Source organism: Anomaloglossus baeobatrachus, chromosome 3, assembly GCF_048569485.1.
Source record: "Anomaloglossus baeobatrachus isolate aAnoBae1 chromosome 3, aAnoBae1.hap1, whole genome shotgun sequence".
Lineage (NCBI taxonomy): Eukaryota > Metazoa > Chordata > Amphibia > Anura > Aromobatidae > Anomaloglossus > Anomaloglossus baeobatrachus.
In genome coordinates, this window is record NC_134355.1 from 70,875,400 (window position 1) to 70,899,452 (window position 24,053).

The 24,053-nt window shown below is 42.5% G+C and overlaps 1 protein-coding gene across 7 annotated transcripts in view; it reads left to right on the forward strand.

Moving 5' to 3' along the window:
* EHBP1 (EH domain binding protein 1) overlaps nucleotides 1-24,053 on the forward strand; it is a 536,928-nt gene that overhangs the window by 482,707 nt on the left and 30,168 nt on the right. For all 7 annotated transcript variants that reach the window (XM_075339243.1, XM_075339247.1, XM_075339245.1 and 4 more), the window contains 2 exons: nucleotides 8,455-8,554; nucleotides 10,823-10,896. In XM_075339243.1, coding sequence (XP_075195358.1) covers nucleotides 8,455-8,554; nucleotides 10,823-10,896 — 174 coding nt within the window. The remainder of the gene's footprint in view (nucleotides 1-8,454; nucleotides 8,555-10,822; nucleotides 10,897-24,053) is intronic.

Consider the following 24,053-nt stretch of genomic DNA (forward strand, 5'->3'; position numbering starts at 1 on the left):
AACCTGATATAGGAAGACAAGAGCAAGCCATCCGCACTGGGCGATGTGTAATAGATTGCTCAGTGCACATAAGCAGCCCCGGTTCTCAGTAGTGCGAGACATCTTTACACTGGACGATTCACCACACTGCACAAAAGATCATTTCACCCGACGAACAAGAGTTTTTACTCATTCATCGGGTGATTGGCAGCCTATATTAACTGCAAGATAATCGTGAAACAAGCATTTCGAAGCACCACTGCAGCATTTTTTTTTCTTCAGCACTGGAGAGGTGCTTTTAATTTAAGGTCCCTACTCCTAGTGATATACTCACTCTCCGGCATCTTCACCTTTTACTGATGCCGTTCCAGTCCTGCGTCGCCATCTTGTGACTGGAAGATAAAGGAAAAAGAGCGACAGTAGGGTTTTACCAAATATTATAGGGAGATGTACATAAAGAGACACTCACCTAAAGAGGTACAAGCCTGAGGTAATGGCAGCTGCCCCAGGTAGGTTAAACTTCAATGTTGGAGAGGAGAATAATGCTGCTGCCGAAGTAATACACTGTTGATTTAATGTATCAGACATTGTTGATTTTTCCTTTGTCCTGATTAGTGATGAGCGAGTACCAAAAAGCTCGGGTGCTCGAGGCTCGGGCCGAGCATCCCAAGATACTCGTGTACTCGGCCCGAGCACCGAGCCCAATGTTGTCCTATGGGAGACCCGAGTATTTTTATGAAATGACCCCCCGGCAGTATGTAGAAACCCTAAAAATGTCACAAAAGTCTTAGAAGAGTGCTCAAATGACATGGCAACAGCATGGGGAAGACCCCTTGAAGCATTTATCACTCAAAAGTCACAGCTGTGAACAATTTTGTCCGAGTTTTACGCCATTTTTACGGACTCACCAGAAAACCTTCTAAAATGACACCAAAATGAATTTTCATGGCGGAAATGTTAAGGGCACATACCCAATAGTGAGAGCTGGTGTATGTTACTTTTTGAGATTACATGAAAGATTTTACGTGAAAACATTGTGTGGCACTCCGATGTCCAAAATGCACGTTTTGTGCTTTTTACTAGCGATGTCGGTCATTTTTTTTTTTCATTCTATCTCCCTCAGTCCGTCGGTCGGTCTCTCTCTGTCTTGTCTGTCCCCCTCTCACAGTCTGTCGGTCAGTCTCCCCCCTCTCTCATACTTACCGTTCCCCGATTACTGCCGCGGCGCTGCACAGCTGTTCACTAAATTCCGACTTTTGAAAAAGCCGGCCACTCATTAAACAATCTCGTATTTCCTGTTTCCTGCTTTTCGGCGCCTATGATTGGTTGCAGTGAGACACGCCCCCACGCTGAGTGACAGGTGTCTTACTGCACCCAATCACAGCAGCCGGTGAGCGTGTGTATACTGTGCAGTGAAATAAATAATTAAATAATTAAAAAAACGGCGTGCGGTCCCCCCAATTTTAAAACCAGCCAGATAAAGCCATACGGCTGAAGGCTGGTATTCTCAGGATGGGGAGCTCCACGTTATGGGGAGCCCCCCAGCCTAACAATATCAGTCAGCAGCCGCCCAGAATTTCCGCATACATTAGATGCGACAGTTCTGGGACTGTACCCGGCTCTTCCCGATTTGCCCTGGTGCGTTGGCAAATCGGGGTAATAAGGAGTTATTGGCAGCCCATAGCTGACAATAAGTCCTAGATTAATCATGTCAGGCGTCTCCCCGAGAAACCTTCCATGATTAATCTGTAAATTACAGTAAATAAACACACACACACCTGAAAAAATCATTTATTAGAAATAAAAAACACAAACCGATTCCCTCCTAACCAATTTAATAAGCCCCAAAAAGCCCTCCATGTCCGGCGTAATCCACGGACCTCCAGTGTCGCTTCCAGCTCTGCTGCATTTTGCTCCTTCACCTTCCGTTTGAAGATGCGCCACAGATGCTGATTAGGGCTTAGGTCTGGAGACATGCTTGGCCAATTCAGCACCTTTACCCTCAGTTTCTGTAGCAAGGCAGTGGTCGTCTTGGAGTTGTTTGGGATGATCATCATGTTGGTATACTGCCCTGCGGCCCAGTTTCTGAATGGAGGGGATCATGCTCTGTTTCAGTATATCACAGTACATGTTGGCGTTCATGGTTCACTCAATAAACTGTAGCTCCCCACAGCCGGCAATACTCATGCAGCCCCAAACCATGTCCATCCTACCACCATGTTTGACTGTAGGTAGGACAAACTTGTCTTTATCCTCACCTGGTTGCTGCCACACACATTTGACACCATCTAAACCAAATAAGTTTATTTTGGCCTCATGAGACTACAGGACATGAGTCCATTAATCTATCTCCTTAGTCTGCTTGTCTTCAGCAAATTGTTTGCAGACTTTATTATACATCTTTAGAAGAGGCTTCCTTCTGGGAGGAAAGCCATGTAGACCAATTTGATGCCATGTGCAGCATCAAATTGAGCACTGAGGGGCTGATCCCCGCACCACCGTAACCTCTGCAGCAATGCTGGCAGCACTCATATATCTATTTTGAAATAACAGCCTATGGATATGACACTGAGCACGTGCACTCAACGTCTTTGGTCGATCATGGCGAGGCCTGTTCTGAGTGGAACCTGTCTTGTTAAACCGCTGTATGGTCTTGACTACTGTGCTGAAGCTCAACTTCAGGGTGTTGGAAATCTTCTTATAGCCTAGGCCATCTTTATGTAGAGCAACAACTTTTTTTTCAGATATTCAGAAAATTCTTTGCTATGAGGAGCCGTGTTGAACTTCCAGTGACTATTATTAAAAAGTGTGTGAGTGATAATACCAAATGAAACACCCCTGCTCCCCATTGCTTGTAACACAAGTCACATGTCACCGGGGAGGGAAAATGACTAATTGGGGCCAGTTGGGCATTTTCACTTCGGGTGTTGCCAGCGGTTTAGACATTAATGGCTGTGTTGTTATTTAGAGGACACCAAATTTACACGGTTTTACAAGCTGTACACTGACTACTGTAGATTGTATCACAGTGTCATATCTTTAGTGTTGTCCCATCAAAAGGTAAAATAAAATATTTTTTTAAAAAGAGAGGTGTACTCACTTTTGTGATATACTGTACATGGAGCCTGATCATGGGAACGCCTCCCAGATTGCTCTATATGTATGTGGATTGAGGTTGTCCTCCTGAGAAAACCTCTTTAAGTCGATTTGTAGGATCTATATGTAGTGAAAGATTTTATGCATATATCGCACAGGGGAGACTTTACCAAAAGTCCATATATCTTACACCATATTTGTTATATAAATCAGCCCCTATTTTAGAGGCACAAATGATGGTTTGAGAATAGTTACTTGTTGGGTATTTGGTAGGTATCACACATATAGGTGCATGATCCAGGTATTGAGGAATACATATTTTTGTGTATTAGATCCTTCTATTCTCTGTTGCTGCACACACTTCCCGGCATTACTAGCACAGCATTTTATCCTCACTTGTAGCCGTATTCACCAGGCTTCTTCAGCGTCTGCTTTAACATTCATTAAGCTGCGGAGCCCCTGCAATCCTTCGGCCAGGGTTTTGTTGAAGAACATTTTCATAGATGGCAGATTATACTTTTTGATTAACCCCGAGTCTAAGTATATAGCAAATAGCTTGTTAAATCAAGTATTGTCCGGGGAAGCCATCTGTTTGTCTAGTATTGAGAGCCTTTTCTTATCTGTTATTAGTTATTGACAAAACATTATCTGACCGGATTTTGTGCATTTCCCCCCCTAGCTGTGGAATACTAAGGAAGTAAAGGATGAGAGCGACATTACTTTATATTTATGGGCTGTGCATACAGTGGCTGTGATGATGCCGATAAAAAAAAGCTGCAGCGGGAAATGGTGTGTGTATCTGTATACAAAGGATTGTGTCTACAACATTCAACATATAAATGAAGTGTACTACAGAATATTATACCCGCCACCCGGGCTCTCACCCTTTTCTCATGAATTGTTTACACACTGGGATGTTGACCGCATAGGATCGGAGGAGGTTTTTCCATCTTTTTTTTTTTTTTTTTTCGTCGGAGAATATATTTTAAGTTGCTTTAGCGAATCACATTATCAGTTGTATGAGCCATCATTAATATATTCAGTCAGTATATAGACAGTATACATTTGTTTTGTTCTCTGCATTATTGAAATTATTTTTAAATAATATACAGGTTTTTTACATGCAAAATTGAAAGGGAACATAAGACAGGAGGATAACCTGAAAGTAGCCTCCTCGGTGAAGACGACAGGAACTCTAGTGCCACCTGTTGGAGGTAGCAGTCCTAAAAGTCAATACCGACACTTCAAAGAGCCTTGTCATATGACTTAGGAAAATAAGTTGTCATGGCACGGACTGGGAAAGGTCCAGCGTGAGGCCAAACATACACCTAAACAGGGGTAACACTACTATAAACAAGAGTTGCACCAGGGACACTTTAACATCGTTGGGCCTTAGTGCTAGTGAGAGAAAAGATGAACATATCTTTCACTTACCTACTGCTGTACCCTTAACTCTTAGCTAGTTCCTATAAAGGTTCCTCACCTGTCACCAAGCAGAAACCTTAAGCCCTGAGTGAATGTACAATAGTCCTGGCTAGGGTGTGGGTAGGTAAGAATCACTAGTCCCACTGCTGTACTGAAACAACACACCAGGGAAGGAAGACCGACAGACGGGGAAACACAACAAATATCTGCTGCAGTCAGACTCAAAACTGCAGCCAACACAGAGACTTCAAGAGAGGGCTACAACAGCGCCTTTCACCTCCAGGCCAAGCATCCAAATGAATGAGAGAATAACCTGCACTCTCTGCTGGTAGCAGAGAGAATATAAAGGGACTGGGAGAGGGCCAAACTGGAAACACCTGATATCGTAATAACTGCTGGCTGGCAGGGAATACTGAAATTAACTTTCTCTTCCCCAAAGGAAAGAGAATACATTTGAATAGCACTGTCACAAGGTAAAGTAAGACTCAAACCAGAACCTGTCACTAAGCTCTTATAGCAGAGGGACGACCGTGACAGAAGCCTAACAAAAATCTCCATTTGCAAACACATGGTTGGGGGGTTTTGCCCCTTATCAGGGCAAAGCAAGAGAACTGGCTGGCTTGGTGAGAGGCATTTGGCAGGTAATATAAAGGGGATAAACTTTATCCTTGTGAAATCACCAAGTTGCTCTAAGGCCATGCAGTGCGCCTCTGGGAATTTAAACATGCAGATTGTTTCAACAGAGAAAAAAATAGGGATTCTAGTGCCACCTATTGGAGACAGCAATCCAAAAAGTCAATACCAACCCTTCAAAGGGTGTTTTCACATGGCTTAAGATAGGAGGAGAAGGTATGGATGTTGGAAGCATTGGCCTCCTTGGCAGGAAATCTAAGCATTTTCTGAGGGGTTTGTAGTTTACATTTCTATATTTACATTTAAAGGGGTCATCCCACCAGGACTTCTCATCAGTAGTGATGAGCGGACCTGTGGAAGTTCGATTCGGCGGGTGCAGCTGGAGCTTAGATGAACTTCGGTTTGGGACCTGGACTGGACCTGAATCTCAATGGAAGTCACTGGTTGGGCAGTTCAGGCCTCCTCCCACATGGATCCAGCCATAAACAGGTTACTTCCAAGGAGAACGGAAGGGCGGAGTGCTTTTCTTTTCTTTTTTTTTTTTTTTTTTTTTGGGTGCACACTACATCTGATCATGCTGTTGTTACCCCCAGTATCAGCCGTTCAGACACTGCAAGCTCATCTCTGCTCATCAATATGCCTTATAAAGCAGGAGTTTAGCTACAAGGGTCATTTGCACTGGATGCCAGGATAGATGGGTCTCAAACAATCCATTTTGCCTTGGTAAGAGCAGTATATTGAGCCTTTGAACCTAGCGACTGTCTAAATTCCCTAGATCCCTTCACACTATGACACAAGCAGCAGCTCTGGCAGGAACAGAGGTCTGATTCCAGCATCGAGTCATCTACTGCATGTCTTGGAGTAGTGTTGGTGAAATCACACTTTTCTTGGTTCGGCAAGTTTGATACAATATCCTGGAATTCTACAGTAACTGGCTTCTCCCACCCTACTATGCTTGATTAATAGTTTTATCTATGTACTCTGTATAGAAAGAAGCCTGTAAATCAGCAGCAGATGATCAAGGAGGAGCCACAGCGCTTAAATATGACACACAAAATTGAGAGGAACGATTGTGATTAGAAAACCCATTTAAACATGATAAAAAATACACAATTTAAAATTTTTCCATATATATTAAAGTTGCAGAACGTTCGTCGTCCTATAGTGATATAATCTATATTTACATAAAATTGGTGGGAGGGGTATTTTTTTTTCTTTATTTGATCTGTGTTTGTATGTGTTCATTATAAAAAAAAAAAAAATTAAAGTATCCATTCACATGCAATACCGCCGGCTGCTTTTTGAGCGTGTTCACATTATGTAGTTCCATACTGTTAAGTTGTTTTACAAAACCATGGTACAATTATCCCGTTGTCATCATTCATGGTCCATGAAGAAATAATGCTCCTTTTTGTTTTTGGTTTTATTTTTTTTTTGTTAGTTTTCCATTAATGCAAAGAAAAGTCCAATATTAAAAGTAAATATATTTTTAAAAGCACTATTGACATGAATTTCTCACCAGATGTTAGTAATCCACACAAGAAAAAAAAAAATGAAACTATACATGTCCATAAATTAAGCTATGTACAATAATGAGAAATTACACAGGGAAAAATTATAACACATAAAGGAAAGGTGTAAAAAGCCATGGAAAGCCATGACACCAGCTAAAATCTGTAAAAAGGTCTCATTATCAAGGTTCCACACAAGGAATATCTTATGATTGGTAAAACCAGTGAGCCGTTTCAAGACCTCTGAAACCTTATTATTGCAAAAAATACTAATGACATTGGTTACATAAGAATTTCTAAATTACTGAAGTGGAAAGAACGTAATTTCACCATAAACCAACGATGACCAGAGAAGTGAAAATAATTATCAGAAGAGTCCAAGAGCCAAGGACCACCTGTGGAGAGCTACAGAAAGACCTGGAATCAGCAGGTACAATTGTTTCAAAGAAATGAAGGCACTCATCCTCCATGACCTGTATGCACGTTCACCACGCAAGACTCCATTGTTGAACAAAAAGAATTGTCAAACTCGTTTAAAGTTTGGTCAGCAACATTTAGACAAGCCTATGAATTACTGGGAGAATATAGTCTGACCAGATGAGACCAAAATTGAACTCTTTGAATGCCATACTACACACCATGTTTGGAGGCCAAAAGTGCACTACATGTTACCTCAAAAAACATAACTGTGAAGTTTGGAGGTGGGAACATCATGGTGTGGGGCTGTTTAAGCATACAGCACTGGCAAACTTCAGAGAAAATAAAGCGTTAGAACGGCACAAACAATCACCTGACCTGAATCCAATAAAAAATGTATGGAAGGAACTAAAGCTCAACGTTCAGAGCAGCAGCCCATGAAACAGTCAGGATTTGAAAAGTGTTTGTGTGGAAGAATTGGCCAAAATTACACTTGAGCAATGCATGTAACTACTTTTTCCATACAGGAGGCATGAAGCTGTCATCAAAGACCTTTGTTTGCTTGAAGTATTAAATACATTTCAGTAAGTATGTTCCATACTTTGTCCCAGTCTCATTTCTCATTATTACACAACACTAAGTTTACGGACAACTATTGTTTGATTTCTTTACCTGTGTTGATTGAATGGATTGTGACTGACATCTGGAGAGAAATTAATGTTTATAGCACCTTTTAAAACATATTTACTTAGAAAATTGGTGACGTGTTCAATGCTTATTTCACCCGCTGTATATATAATGAAAAATCCAAGAGTTTTAAAACGCACTCAAATTAAATGCTGTTGCTTTCTTTTCTGTTCTTAATTATTTTTTAATCAAACTTGTTCATACAATGTGGTCTAGCGACGTACTGAATTCTAAGACGTAAATTCATACTTTACATAGACTCATCGTATAGTTTTTTATGTGCAATGGTGCACCTCAAAACAGTGCGATCCCTAATTATCTGGTACTAATGCTACAGAGTTAGAAGGTAACCGTTTGGATTTCTAAAGCTGTGATGTGATCTTTTAAGTATATGTTTAACTCCTTTTTTTTTTTTTTTTTTGTTTTGGTTTTTTTTTTGGCTTCTATTTGCATGTTTACTTTATATGGCCAGTTCAGTTTGTTCCGCCTTGGTTTGACATCCAGTCTGGTCCGCGGTGATTTTACTTTTGTGCCCGGCATCCTAGACAACTATGGCACTTGCTAGTCTCTCCAACGTCTTGACTTGCCAAGGACGAGAAGTGAAGACCGGCTGCCACGGAGGACTGGATGCCAAACCGGTGCAGGGCTTATCGAATTTCTTATTTCTTCATATTTATTTCTCATTTTTTTTGTTTTTTTTATACAGGAATGTACACCGAAGAAGAGGAGACGCTAATGCAGGAATGGTTCATGCTTGTGAACAAGAAAAACGCCCTGATCAGGCGAATGAACCAGCTCTCACTTCTGTAAGCACATGGGGCACCTGTCTCAGTTACACTTACGATAGTACATGTTATGATTTATGCAAAAGTAATTCTATGAAGTCTGCTCTGACTTTTGTCTCCATTCGAGTCTTTCTGCCCTCCAGTGATATTGGCGCCAGATAAGCATTGTTTGGTTCTCTCCGATCCTGATGTCTTTACACTTTGACTGACGCATGTAAACATAAGTGGGTTAACGATTCTCGGGCTGCACCCATGTCTTTTGCCCGGTGACTCAGGAAAATTAAAATGAACTCTTCCATTTCCATTGTTACCCATTATTTCCTGTTCGGTTAGGCTCTCAGAAGGAGGATTATCGTCAGCTAATAATATCCAACCACTGGTGACAAGGATCTTAGTAACTCGCTTGCTAGTTATGTTATGACATGCTTACGATCTGTTATGGTGTTGACCCTGGAAGGGAGGATTAACAGCAAAGGAAAACAAAATGTATTAGAATACCCGACGGTTAAAATAATTATAGCAAAAAAAAAAAGAAACGTAATTATAGTATAAAAAAATAGATGCGCTGTAAAATATTTGCATTTTATTAATAATGAAATCATGAAGATACGAAAAATAATAGAGGGATTCACAGAACCACACATTCCGATTCTGTGGGACACAAAAGTAATGAAATGGCTGTATTCACCGACGCACATCACATTACAATCACGGGAGGGTAGGTGCGGGACACATGTGGACGACAGCCGTTTTGCTCGAAAACTGTGCTTCTTCAGGTCTTGCAGAAGTGCAGTTTTCCCGCAAAATAAAAAAATCTGCTCTGCATCGGTGAGTGCCATCATTTCATTGCTTCTTTTTGCACTTTATGCCTCTGAGTTTTGGGTTGAGCAATTCCGTGATGAGCGAAACTTCACAGGGAGTCCCCCGCTTTTACCTCATTTGCTCAATTATAGTTCAACGGTGTTGGTGGATTCTGATTGAATGCCCTGATTTCTATAGGAGCCTGGTGCTTAAAAGGAACCAACCAGCAGGATTTTCATATGTGAAGTAAAGCCAGTGCTATACTGGCGCTAAGATGCTAAATGTAAGTATAACTTTTGTTCTGAGATTGGATGTTTTATTTCAGTAATATGTGCAAGTAAAGTTCCAGCAATGCACTGCTATTTGATTGACAGGTGCAACAGGAAGGGAATATGTGGGTCGGGTGTTGCTATCTATTCCCACCCTGGTCTGCCTGCCTGGCCTTCCTGCCCCTATTGCCGTCATAGATGTTAATTCTGGCACAGGCAGACAAACAGGGGCAGGAACAGATGGCAAGACCCAACCCACAGATTCCCTTCCTGTTGCATCTGTCAATCACATAGTAGTGCACTTTTGGAACTTTACTTGCACATATTTCTGAAATAAAACCTCCAATCTCAGAACAAAAGCAATGCTTACATTCAGCATCCTAGCGCCAGTATAGCATTGGCTTTACTTTATATATGAAAATCCTGCTGGTTGTTTCCCTTTAATTGCTCCCTAGCCAGGAGGAGAATAGAGCAGTGTAAATAAACATGGCAATCAATACACCTTCACTACCATCTTCCAAACACTCTTCTATAAACATGCATGACTCAGATGAGTGTGCATGTATTTTGGATGGGGAAAATGGAGTATGCATCTAGAGTATACCTATGGTGGCAGCTTATCTAGCCTGGCAACAAAAGGATCAAGTGTCTATAATCCTTCTTTTTGTATGATATAATTTGGGGGGGGTGTCGAAGAACTGGAGGATCCCATACACCGTCTCGGGTAATTTTGCTCTAATGTGTATGTTTCTGTAAATCTGGTTCTGTTTCCAATGTTATATTCATCATCGAGGAGTATGGAGCCAACCTTGAAGCACTTCCTTACAGGTCTGATGGTCGTCCCAAGGGTTGGCTTCTTGTAAAGTGAGCTCTTTGTGGCTAATGAAGACTATTAGTAGAAAGTAGGAGATTTTCATGGTTATATAATGATATTTTTATAATTTAGTGATCCATTCAGATAGCTGTAGAGCAGGAAGGACCCGATGACTAAACTCCATGAAGTTGTTTGCTGCCCCCACACTTTCTCCTTGTCTGTGTATCATTTGTGAGAAGTAGCTTATTGCTTCAGCGAAAAGTCATTTATGAGTTCCCTAAATCAATGCGCACTAAAGGTCCCTTTAAGTGTTTAATGATTTAGTAATTAACATATTGATGAGCTGTGTTTTTTTTTTTTTTTGTTTGTTTTTTTTTTTTTACTTCTCTTCAAACTTGCCTATAGGGAGAAAGAACATGACCTAGAGAGACGGTTTGAGCTGCTGAACCGAGAGTTGCGGGCAATGCTTGCTATAGAAGGTAAGATGGAAATGGGGTGCAACCTCTTCTGCCTGAAAAAATTAAACTGAAATGCAAAAATAAAAAAAAATACCACAATCTACATAACTGATAACATTTCAGGAAGAAAATAAAATATAAGCATTCGGCTTATTGCACTTGGGTAAGAATTCAACAATGCAAAATATGATCATTAAGTACGAACAGTGAAATAATGGGGGAAGTTTTGGTCTTTCTGATGAAAATTACTTGCAATTTTCGAGCAGATTATTATATAAAACAACGGTGACACGTTTCTATTCATATCTGCTAAAGTGCAAGTGCAATGCGGCCATTTGTTATTATATTACTGAGCCCCCAAATGGCATCTGAGACCTGAGTGATGTGCGCTGCTCCGTATTGACCTCCCAGACTGTCACTTGGTAATTTCTTTTTTCACCTGATAAGGTTCCTGATCCATATTCAATCAATTGCAATTAGTTTAGGAGACTTTCATGGATGCTGAAAGATTATACGGAATAAATGGCACAAGGTATCTGAGAAATGGCGATCGAGAGCTGCTGACAGCTCAGGTCTTCATATTTAAAGGGGTATTTCCATCTCGTGCATTTATTTGCAGGATTTACCTAAAATATATACCCCACCAATGGGACCTGCATCTATATCAATAACCGGGCCCGTCGTCCTCCGGTATTCCTGCAGAGGTGGTTGGAATTTGCATATAATTGAATGTGAATTCCGACCTCCACTAACACTTCTTTTACAATGAGCGTTTTTACACTTTCTTATGCTTATTTCATAATAAAGACATCCAGTTAACCTAGTACAAGATATGAGGGGTTGGTGCAAGAGACAGAAATTCTCTCCTTTGAATCCTTATGTCATGCTTCATTTCCCCATAGGCCTCATTCAGACGTCCACAATTTCTGTGCTTTTCATAGCTAGGTGACGTACTTATTACAGGCTATGATACTGTTCACATGTCTGGTATTTTTGCAGGCCACATGTCTATGGAAAAAAGTATGGAGCTATGGGTTTTTTGCGATCTGAGTCATGGATCAAAATGAAAGGGTTATACCCATCTCCAAGATCCTATCCCAATATGTAGTGGATATAATACTAATAATATTAGCAAATACCTACAATTAGAAGGGAAGTATACTTCTCCTGATATAGCTATGTCTCTTACCTCATGTGCAGGGCATTACAACTAAAACCGGTTTCACACATCCAGCATTTTGCCGCTTTGCCGGATCTGTGACACTCCAGTACAGTCAAAAACCATGAAAAAAATTCCTATATTAAAAATATCAATCTTTATTAGTCAATATCTAAAAAACTGTCAATGCAGTCACAAAAGGAAAGAATAGCCAAAAAAGTGGTTGGGCGGGTAGAACGGGGGAGACAGGTGCGCCAGATGACGATATTGAGGATGTAGGCAGGGGAGGGGGGGGCCTATCCTAGCCCTATGAATTTCCCCTACCTACCAGCGGAGTGAAAACACCCTACTTTACTCGGTGCCCCCGCTCCTCGGCGGCTGTCCCTTAATGTCCCTCCAACCATAAAACCACCATCACCAAAAGTGTACGTGAAAAGGTGCAAGTCAAAACTCTAAAAAGTCTGGTATGCAGTTCAGTTAATACACATGCAATCAGGTAGTTCCCTATCGGGGTAAGACAATGATCACACTATTTCCCTTAGGGATGACCAAAGGTGCTCTTGTTTCAGAGGACACAGGCCTAAATAGTCTGAGTAACCACCCTATTGTTCATACACATCAGGTCAACTGCACACCCATCTCAGTTGAAAAAATATTTTTGACATTTTAGAATAAAGTACTCATCAGGTCATATCATAATATCAAAGATGATTAAAGCACTTATCATGTCAAGCTGTATACTCTCTCAGCATCTCTCTCAAGTCTGGTGTGCAGTTCCATTCATGCAAATGCAATAAGGTAGTTCCCCTATCAGGGTAAAAAATGACAATATTTCCCCTGAGGATGACCGACAGTGCTCTTATTCCAGAGGATACAGGCATAAATAGTCTGGGTAGCCACTCTATTGTTAATACACGTCGGGTCAACTACATACCAATCCCAGATGAAAAATTTGATAATTTAAAATGAAGTACTTATTATCAGGTTATATATCATACTCTCACAATAATAAAAGTACTTATCCATGTCAAGTTGCATATCATCTCAGCATATCTCTCAGCATATCTCTCTCAACGCGTTTCTCCCTCAGGATGTCTGGGGGTTCATCAGGAGATTTTCAATCAGTAAAGCCGATCTCACAATGGAGCGGTTGCTATGCCTAATAACGCCACTCAGGACCACAAAAATATGGGTCCTGGCTCATTAGTGGTATCAGAGGTAATGCCTCATTTGGCCACACACCACCTCCACTTATATCAACTCGATAAGCGTCATTTAACCCCACCCCCATGCGACTTACTGTCCATGATAATTTCAAAAGGCCGCGCCATTCCGCCGGCGGTCACTTCCGGTTTGCAGTCCATGTGACGTAGGAACGGAAATCAATATTCCCCATCAGGCCTTGCACACAGTTCCAGGCCTCTGACGTCACACCGGAAGTTCCGGCCCATGGACCGCACATTGCGTTCCACTTATCAGGGACGCCCACATGGAGCACATGTTAGGGGAGGGTAATTGGCGGATCACATGACAATACACTGGTGGAACGCAAATTGCGCTCCACATGCAGTAAATGCCCTCATAGCAACAGGGGCGTCGCCTGTAGTGAGGGCTAGTCACGTGACTACCGAGTAAAGATTGGGCTATTCATATGAATGGAGAAATGAAAAAGAAACGATAACATTATATCGCCAGGAAATAACCATGCTCGTCCTATAGGGACAATAAGCGCATAGGCATAAAAGTCAGCTCCGCTCAATAACTCATCCCATAGAGATGTAAAGGGGGTTCCCAAACCACCATAAACCTTTCACAGGGAGTTAGATGAAACTGGTGAAATTTAATTGTTCATTAATCCCATCTGGGGACATACTCCGCAGAAGGTAGATCCACCTCGTTTCCCTTTGGAGAATCGCCCTATTCCAGTCACCCAGCCTCTCATGTTTTTGAACGGTCTCAATCACCCTAAACAGGATATTTTTATCCCCATTATGGTATTGGACCATATGCCGGGCCAGTGCAGTATCCCTTTTGTGGAGAATATCCCCCATGTGCTCTCCAATCCTTACTCTCAGTTCCCTCTTAGTTTTTCCCCACATAATTTTTGGGACACTGACAGGTGCACATATAAACTACTCCAGTGGTCTTGCAGTTCGCAAAATCCCTATTGGAGAATACTCTCCCTGTCGCTGCACTTGTGAAGGTTTTAGAGGGGTCAATATACCTACAGAAACTGCAGGTCCCACACCTAAAGGTCCCAATCGGTCTCCTGTCCAACCAGGTCCCTCCCGATTTTGGTTGCTCAAAGTGGCTACGTCACATGGACTGCAAACCGGAAGTGACCGCCGGCGGAATGGCGCGGCCTTTTGAAATTATCATGGACAGTAAGTCGCATGGGGGTGGGGTTAAATGACGCTTATCGAGTTGATATAAGTGGAGGTGGTGTGTGGCCAAATGAGGCATTACCTCTGATACCACTAATGAGCCAGGACCCATATTTTTGTGGTCCTGAGTGGCGTTATTAGGCATAGCAACCGCTCCATTGTGAGATCGGCTTTACTGATTGAAAATCTCCTGATGAACCCCCAGACATCCTGAGGGAGAAACGCGTTGAGAGAGATATGCTGAGAGATATGCTGAGATGATATGCAACTTGACATGGATAAGTACTTTTATTATTGTGAGAGTATGATATATAACCTGATAATAAGTACTTCATTTTAAATTATCAAATTTTTCATCTGGGATTGGTATGTAGTTGACCCGACGTGTATTAACAATAGAGTGGCTACCCAGACTATTTATGCCTGTATCCTCTGGAATAAGAGCACTGTCGGTCATCCTCAGGGGAAATATTGTCATTTTTTACCCTGATAGGGGAACTACCTTATTGCATTTGCATGAATGGAACTGCACACCAGACTTGAGAGAGATGCTGAGAGAGTATACAGCTTGACATGATAAGTGCTTTAATCATCTTTGATATTATGATATGACCTGATGAGTACTTTATTCTAAAATGTCAAAAATATTTTTTCAACTGAGATGGGTGTGCAGTTGACCTGATGTGTATGAACAATAGGGTGGTTACTCAGACTATTTAGGCCTGTGTCCTCTGAAACAAGAGCACCTTTGGTCATCCCTAAGGGAAATAGTGTGATCATTGTCTTACCCCGATAGGGAACTACCTGATTGCATGTGTATTAACTGAACTGCATACCAGACTTTTTAGAGTTTTGACTTGCACCTTTTCACGTACACTTTTGGTGATGGTGGTTTTATGGTTGGAGGGACATTAAGGGACAGCCGCCGAGGAGCGGGGGCACCGAGTAAAGTAGGGTGTTTTCACTCCGCTGGTAGGTAGGGGAAATTCATAGGGCTAGGATAGGCCCCCCCCTCCCCTGCCTACATCCTCAATATCGTCATCTGGCGCACCTGTCTCCCCCGTTCTACCCGCCCAACCACTTTTTTGGCTATTCTTTCCTTTTGTGACTGCATTGACAGTTTTTTAGATATTGACTAATAAAGATTGATATTTTTAATATAGGAATTTTTTTCATGGTTTTTGATAAATTGGGTTCCTCCCTATAATTTGATTTTGAGGTATAAATTGATATGGCTGGCTTCTTGTCAGCTCCGCTTAACACGTCTGATTGGTTGAGTGATGTGGAGGAGGTGTTTTCTGAGGCCTCTGAACTGAGCAGGACCTTGGCCAAACCTAGCATTAAAAATATTTTTTCGGATTTACTTGCATGCTACAAAAACCACCTGAAGTCTTGGTGGGAGGTGAGATCGTTAGAGCATTATATTAAGAGTGGCATTGTTCCAAGAGGCCTAAGGATCCCACTTACACCAGCACCGAGGTCTAGAACCCAGACACTGCTAGATAAGTGGCGCAAGGAATCAATAGCGTCATCAATTCGTTTTATGACAATCCTGCTAGAGGAGGAGAGATTGACTTTAGAAGAATCGTCTAAGAAACTTGAGAGCCAAATCGAGAAAGCTCGTGAATATAAATCTGACTCAGACTTTAGTAATAAAGAAATTACACTCAAAACTACAGTAGATAAATATCAGCAGGAACTCAAAGAGAGAAAACACAGACACTACGTACGGGACCTGGCTGATTTTAAGGATAACAAAGCTTATCCCAGTTTGGAGTCATACGATCACGCAGTTGATCCCTCCTCCTCAGACGCAGAGAATTCGGATACTGAGTTTCGGATGAGAGAGGGCCCATTTAGAAATAATAGAGGGAGAGGCCAATTCAGGAGGTACAAAAATAAGAACAAAAAATGGGAAGAAAAAAGGGGGAATCAGAGATTCCCGGTAGTTGGAGCATCCCTGGGGGAACCTTCTGCTCCATCTTCATCCTCTACCTCATCCTCGGTTCCGGCCTCTTTTTTAGAGGGGACAGACGGTATGTCCTACCAACTACGCACACGATTAGTGGGGGTACAGAAAAAATAGTAGGGGCAGGTGTAGAGGAAGATAGGCAACGAATTATTAACCTGTCCTCGTATACTCTATCTATTAATGAAGAGAGGGTTCTGGCTGCGGGCCTTTCATTTGTTCCGACCACACGGTGCGATCCGTTTATTTGGATCAAGGACATTAATTTGTTTCTTAGGAAACTTAAGTGGAAGAAATATTTTGTCATTAACGATAGAAATAAATGCCAACAATTGGGGATTCCTCTTGAATCGCTCAATGATGTTAGGGTTTTGGCCGGACTTGCAGAGGAGAGTGACCGTGAGATTGGTGAAGGCCCTTTTTCGGACCTTAAACCTAAGAGCTTACGACTACCACCCTTGGGAGAATGTAGTAATATTGACATATTTGCCAAACTGGTGTCGGCCGAGATTAGTAAAATTAATCCGAGAAAGGGGAGATCTGATACCAACCTTGGACCACTAGAGAAGGATGCACTATTGTCTCTAGAAAAAAACAGAAACATCGTAATAAAGCCCTCCGACAAGGGGGGGAATACTGTGATCCTTGATGTGGGTAAATACAAGGACATGTGCTTTTCCATTCTCCATGACTCTGCCACGTATGAGGTACTGAGGGGGGATCCGACTAATGACTATGCCTGTAAACTATTGGAGATATTGACACGTGCACTGGAGGACCTGCTTATCTCTAAGAGTGAGTTTGACTTTATGTATCTTAAACATCCACGAATAGCAACATTCTATTCACTCCCTAAGATACATAAAGGGGTGGTGCCCTTGAAAGGCCGACCTATAGTCTCGGGCATAGAAGCACTGTGTCAGAATGTGAGTGTATATCTGGACAAACTGTTGCGCCCGTTTGTAACATCTTTACCATCGTACATTAGGGATACTGCTGATCTTATTGGGAAGTTGGATGGAATTTGTGTGGAACAGGGCACCATCCTAACATCTATAGACGTGGAGGCCCTGTACAGCAGTATCCCGCATGAGAAGGGCATTGAGGCAGTCGAGTACTTTTTAAAGAGTAGGGGGAGTCATCTCGGACCCCATAACATCTTAATCATTGAACTACTGAGGTTTGTCCTGGGACACAACTACTTCCTGTTTAACGGGAAGTTTTACCATCAACTCAGGGGCACAGCGATGGGGAGCCCCTGTGCTCCCACATACGCAAACTTGCTCCTGGGTTGGTGGGAGGACACAGTTGTTTTTAGGGATGAGGATGTCATCTGGACCCCCAGGATTTTATTCTGGGGGAGATATATTGATGACATCCTCATCCTTTGGTCGGGTGACCAAAACTCCTTCAGGGCCTTTGTTGGACATCTGAACTTGAACAATTTGAACCTGAGGTTTACCTCGGAGATAGGGGGGGACAGGATCTCCTTTTTGGATCTGTACATTAAGAGGAACCAGGACGGCTATCTGGATACCACCATCTACAGAAAACCGACGGCAACTAATAGTTTGCTGCGATGGGAGAGCTGTCACCCCACTAGCCTGAAAAGAGGGATCCCCAAGGGACAGTTCCTTCGACTTCGGAGGAACTGTTCCAATTTGGGAGATTTTCAGGCACAATCGAATAACCTTAGACGCAGGTTCAGAGATAGAGGTTATCCAGTGGGAGTAATTGAGGAAGCATATAGAGTCGCAAAGGGAAGAAACAGAACAGAGCTAATTGCGCCCCGCCAGAGAATACAAAATGATGGGCTGACAAGATTGATTGGGACCTTTGACGACCATACGGATAGGATTATGGACATTCTAAGGCGGCACTGGGACATTCTTCGGGCAGACCCAGATTTGGCAGATACCCTAACTACAAAACCTTCAGTCACCTTTAGGAGAGGGAGGTCAATAAGGGACCACGTGGTCCATAGCCACTTTGAGCAACCAAAATCGGGAGGGACCTGGTTGGACAGGAGACCGATTGGGACCTTTAGGTGTGGGACCTGCAGTTTCTGTAGGTATATTGACCCCTCTAAAACCTTCACAAGTGCAGCGACAGGGAGAGTATTCTCCAATAGGGATTTTGCGAACTGCAAGACCACTGGAGTAGTTTATATGTGCACCTGTCAGTGTCCCAAAAATTATGTGGGGAAAACTAAGAGGGAACTGAGAGTAAGGATTGGAGAGCACATGGGGGATATTCTCCACAAAAGGGATACTGCACTGGCCCGGCATATGGTCCAATACCATAATGGGGATAAAAATATCCTGTTTAGGGTGATTGAGACCGTTCAAAAACATGAGAGGCTGGGTGACTGGAATAGGGCGATTCTCCAAAGGGAAACGAGGTGGATCTACCTTCTGCGGAGTATGTCCCCAGATGGGATTAATGAACAATTAAATTTCACCAGTTTCATCTAACTCCCTGTGAAAGGTTTATGGTGGTTTGGGAACCCCCTTTACATCTCTATGGGATGAGTTATTGAGCGGAGCTGACTTTTATGCCTATGCGCTTATTGTCCCTATAGGACGAGCATGGTTATTTCCTGGCGATATAATGTTATCGTTTCTTTTTCATTTCTCCATTCATATGAATAGCCCAATCTTTACTCGGTAGTCACGTGACTAGCCCTCACTACAGGCGACGCCCCTGTTGCTATGAGGGCATTTACTGCATGTGGAGCGCAATTTGCGTTCCACCAGTGTATTGTCATGTGATCCGCCAATTACCCTCCCCTAACATGTGCTCCATGTGGGCGTCCCTGATAAGTGGAACGCAATGTGCGGTCCATGGGCCGGAACTTCCGGTGTGACGTCAGAGGCCTGGAACTGTGTGCAAGGCCTGATGGGGAATATTGATTTCCGTTCCTACGTCACATGGACTGCAAACCGGAAGTGACCGCCGGCGGAATGGCGCGGCCTTTTGAAATTATCATGGACAGTAAGTCGCATGGGGGTGGGGTTAAATGACGCTTATCGAGTTGATATAAGTGGAGGTGGTGTGTGGCCAAATGAGGCATTACCTCTGATACCACTAATGAGCCAGGACCCATATTTTTGTGGTCCTGAGTGGCGTTATTAGGCATAGCAACCGCTCCATTGTGAGATCGGCTTTACTGATTGAAAATCTCCTGATGAACCCCCAGACATCCTGAGGGAGAAACGCGTTGAGAGAGATATGCTGAGAGATATGCTGAGATGATATGCAACTTGACATGGATAAGTACTTTTATTATTGTGAGAGTATGATATATAACCTGATAATAAGTACTTCATTTTAAATTATCAAATTTTTCATCTGGGATTGGTATGTAGTTGACCCGACGTGTATTAACAATAGAGTGGCTACCCAGACTATTTATGCCTGTATCCTCTGGAATAAGAGCACTGTCGGTCATCCTCAGGGGAAATATTGTCATTTTTTACCCTGATAGGGGAACTACCTTATTGCATTTGCATGAATGGAACTGCACACCAGACTTGAGAGAGATGCTGAGAGAGTATACAGCTTGACATGATAAGTGCTTTAATCATCTTTGATATTATGATATGACCTGATGAGTACTTTATTCTAAAATGTCAAAAATATTTTTTCAACTGAGATGGGTGTGCAGTTGACCTGATGTGTATGAACAATAGGGTGGTTACTCAGACTATTTAGGCCTGTGTCCTCTGAAACAAGAGCACCTTTGGTCATCCCTAAGGGAAATAGTGTGATCATTGTCTTACCCCGATAGGGAACTACCTGATTGCATGTGTATTAACTGAACTGCATACCAGACTTTTTAGAGTTTTGACTTGCACCTTTTCACGTACACTTTTGGTGATGGTGGTTTTATGGTTGGAGGGACATTAAGGGACAGCCGCCGAGGAGCGGGGGCACCGAGTAAAGTAGGGTGTTTTCACTCCGCTGGTAGGTAGGGGAAATTCATAGGGCTAGGATAGGCCCCCCCCTCCCCTGCCTACATCCTCAATATCGTCATCTGGCGCACCTGTCTCCCCCGTTCTACCCGCCCAACCACTTTTTTGGCTATTCTTTCCTTTTGTGACTGCATTGACAGTTTTTTAGATATTGACTAATAAAGATTGATATTTTTAATATAGGAATTTTTTTCATGGTTTTTGATAAATTGGGTTCCTCCCTATAATTTGATTTTGAGGTATAAACACTCCAGTACAGTGCAATACAGTACAATGGCATCGCAGCAAGCTTCGGTCACATGTTGTCATGTGACTGGAGCTTGCACCGATGCCATTGTACTGTATTGCACTATACTGGAGTGTGACAGATCCGGCAAAGCAGCAAAAGGCCAGATATGGGAAACCGGCCTTAGCTATCTATGGTTACTACCACCCCTATAGTGACAGTTGCTTGTGATCTTACCCATGTATACCTAAGCTGTAATGCCCTGAATATGAGGGAAGAGACATAATACAGTTAGGTCATGAAATATTTGGACAGTGACACAATTTGAGTTGGGCTCTGCATGCCACCACATTGGATTTGAAATGAAACCTCTACAACAGAATTCAAGTGCAGATTGTAACGTTTAATTTGAAGGTTTGAACAAAAATATCTGATAGAAATTGTAGGAATTGTACACATTTCTTTACAAACACTCCACATTTTAGGAGGTCAAAAGTAATTGGACAAATAAACCAAACCCAAACAAAATATTTTTATTTTCAATATTTTGTTGCGAATCCTTTGGAGGTAATCACTGCCTTAAGTCTGGAACCCATGGACATCACCAAACGCTGGGTTTCCTCCTTCTTAATGCTTTGCCAGGCCTTTACAGCCGCAGCCTTCAGGTCTTGCTTGTTTGTGGGCTTTCCGTCTTAAGTCTGGATTTGAGCAAGTGAAATGCATGCTCAATTGGGTTAAGATCTGGTGATTGACTTGGCCATTGCAGAATGTTCCACTTTTTTGCACTCATGAACTCCTGGGTAGCTTTTGCTGTATGCTTGGGGTCATTGTCCATCTGTACTATGAAGCGCCGTCCGATCAACTTTGCGGCATTTGGCTGAATCTGGGCTGAAAGTATATCCCGGTACACTTCAGAATTCATCCGACTACTCTTGTCTGCTGTTATGTCATCAATAAACACAAGTGACCCAGTGCCATTGAAAGCCATGCTTGCCCATGCCATCACGTTGCCTCCACCATATTTTACAGAGGATGTGGTGTGCCTTGGATCATGTGCCGTTCCCTTTCTTCTCCAAACTTTTTTCTTCCCATCATTCTGGTACAGGTTGATCTTGGTCTCATCTGTCCATAGAATACTTTTCCAGAACTGAGCTGGCTTCATGAGGTGTTTTTCAGCAAATTTAACTCTGGCCTGTCTATTTTTGGAATTGATGAATGGTTTGCATCTAGATGTGAACCCTTTGTATTTACTTTCATGGAGTCTTCTCTTTACTGTTGACTTAGAGACAGATACACCTACTTCACTGAGAGTGTTCTGGACTTCAGTTGATGTTGTGAACGGGTTCTTCTTCACCAAAAAAAGTAGGCGGCGATCATCCACCACTGTTGTCATCCGTGGACGCCCAGGCCTTTTTGAGTTCCCAAGCTCACCAGTCAATTCCTTTTTTCTCAGAATGTACCCGACTGTTGATTTTGCTACTCCAAGCATGTCTGCTATCTCTCTGATGGATTTTTTCTTTTTTTTTCAGCCTCAGGATGTTCTGCTTCACCTCAATTGAGAGTTCCTTAGACCGCATGTTGTCTGGTCACAGCAACAGCTTCCAAATGCAAAACCACACACCTGTAATCAACCCCAGACCTTTTAACTACTTCATTGATTGCAGGTTAACGAGGGAGATGCCTTCAGAGTTAATTGCAGCCTTTAGAGTCCCTTGTCCAATTACTTTTGGTCCCTTGAAAAAGAGGAGGCTATGCATTACAGAGCTATGATTCCTAAACCCTTTCTCCGATTTGGATGTGAAAACGCTCATATTGCAGCTGGGAGTGTGCACTTTCAGCCCATATTATATATAATTGTGTTTCTGAACATGTTTTTGTAAACAGCTAAAATAACAAAACTTGTGTCACTGTCCAAATATTTCTGGCCCTGACTGTAATTATTTCTATAGCACCAACGTATTCCGTAGCGCTTTACAATTCAGAGGGGACATGTACAGACAATGTGAGACAATACAAAATAACAAAATTAAGATACCAAGAGGAGTGAGGGCCCTGCTCATAAGCTTACAATCTGAGACATGGCTATATGTCACGTCATGGATTTGAAGAAGATCCAACGAGAGGTAAAACACACAACAGATTGGTTTTACCATGACAAGCAATGGGTACATCGGGGTAACTTGAACAAAGGGGGCCCTGATGCTAGGGAGAGGGAAGATTGGTACCTCATCCACTTACCTGCAGCTGTACCCTGCACTCCTAGCCAGTCCCTGTATATGTTCCTCACCTGTCGCCACGCAGGAACCTAAAGCCCTGTAGTAAGCCCTGGCTAGTGAGTGGGAAGGCAAGGATCACTAGTCCCACCGCTGCACTAAAACAATGCACCAACGGAAGGTAAGACAGACCTCTGGGGGAAAACAGCAACAGACTGACTCCAACAACCAGGCTGCAGTCAGGCACCTGTACTGTAGCCTACATCACAACCAACAGCAATGACTCCAGCAGCTCCTTCCACCTCCAGGCCCAGAATTCAAATGACAAAGAGAATAACCAACCCACTCTGCTAGGAACGGAGGTATAAAAAGGGACTGGGAGTGGTCCCAAACTGGAAACACCTAACCACGAGTCAGAAGCTGGCAAGGAAAACTGACATTAACCCTTGCCACACCCAAAGAAAGAAAACATGTTTAATATGTAGAGTCTCAGATGACAATGAGAGACCTCTAGTCTTGATCTTGTCACCAGTCTCAAAATACAGAGAGACTGCCGTGATACTATATCAGGAAAACTATACCACATTTCTAATTGGAGGTATTTGCTAATTTTATTATTACACCTACTACCTATTTTGATAGGATCTTGGAAATCAGAGTACCACCTTAAACCATACAATTCTGTGTGTCCATGAAAAATCACTGACTGTAGACAGATGGCATCAGTGAGCAATCTCTGTACTGTCTGGTTTAAGTAAGGGCTCATGCAAATGGCCACGCAACACGGTCTGAGCGCAGACCACAAAGCACGGACTGCCCGCGGGTCTCCCCACTTGTGCATAATGGCATCGTAGGAGTATATAAGGGTGTCATGCTAAGGTCAGAAGATCCGTGACCAGTCCATGCATTGCAGTTACTGTTTGGACCGTGATTTGCCCGGACTTCTGTATGAGCCCTAATGGATGGGCGAAGTTTTGCAGTTTTATTTCTTTTTTTTCGTTTTTTGTTTTTTTTTTTGGTCATGAGAAGATAATTGATGAAATCTTGACGGTAAAAACTGACACAATGAACAAACACTGGCTCATATATAACATTTTGCAGTAATAGTATTTTTTGTCCAAAGCAAACAATGTGTGACGCTGCTTATTTATACACTCTGGTACATATCACCTATTATTGTTTTTTTCAAAAATGAATCCAACCAACAAGTTCTAACCTTCTAATATCAGAGCTTTGTATGAAATATAATGTAA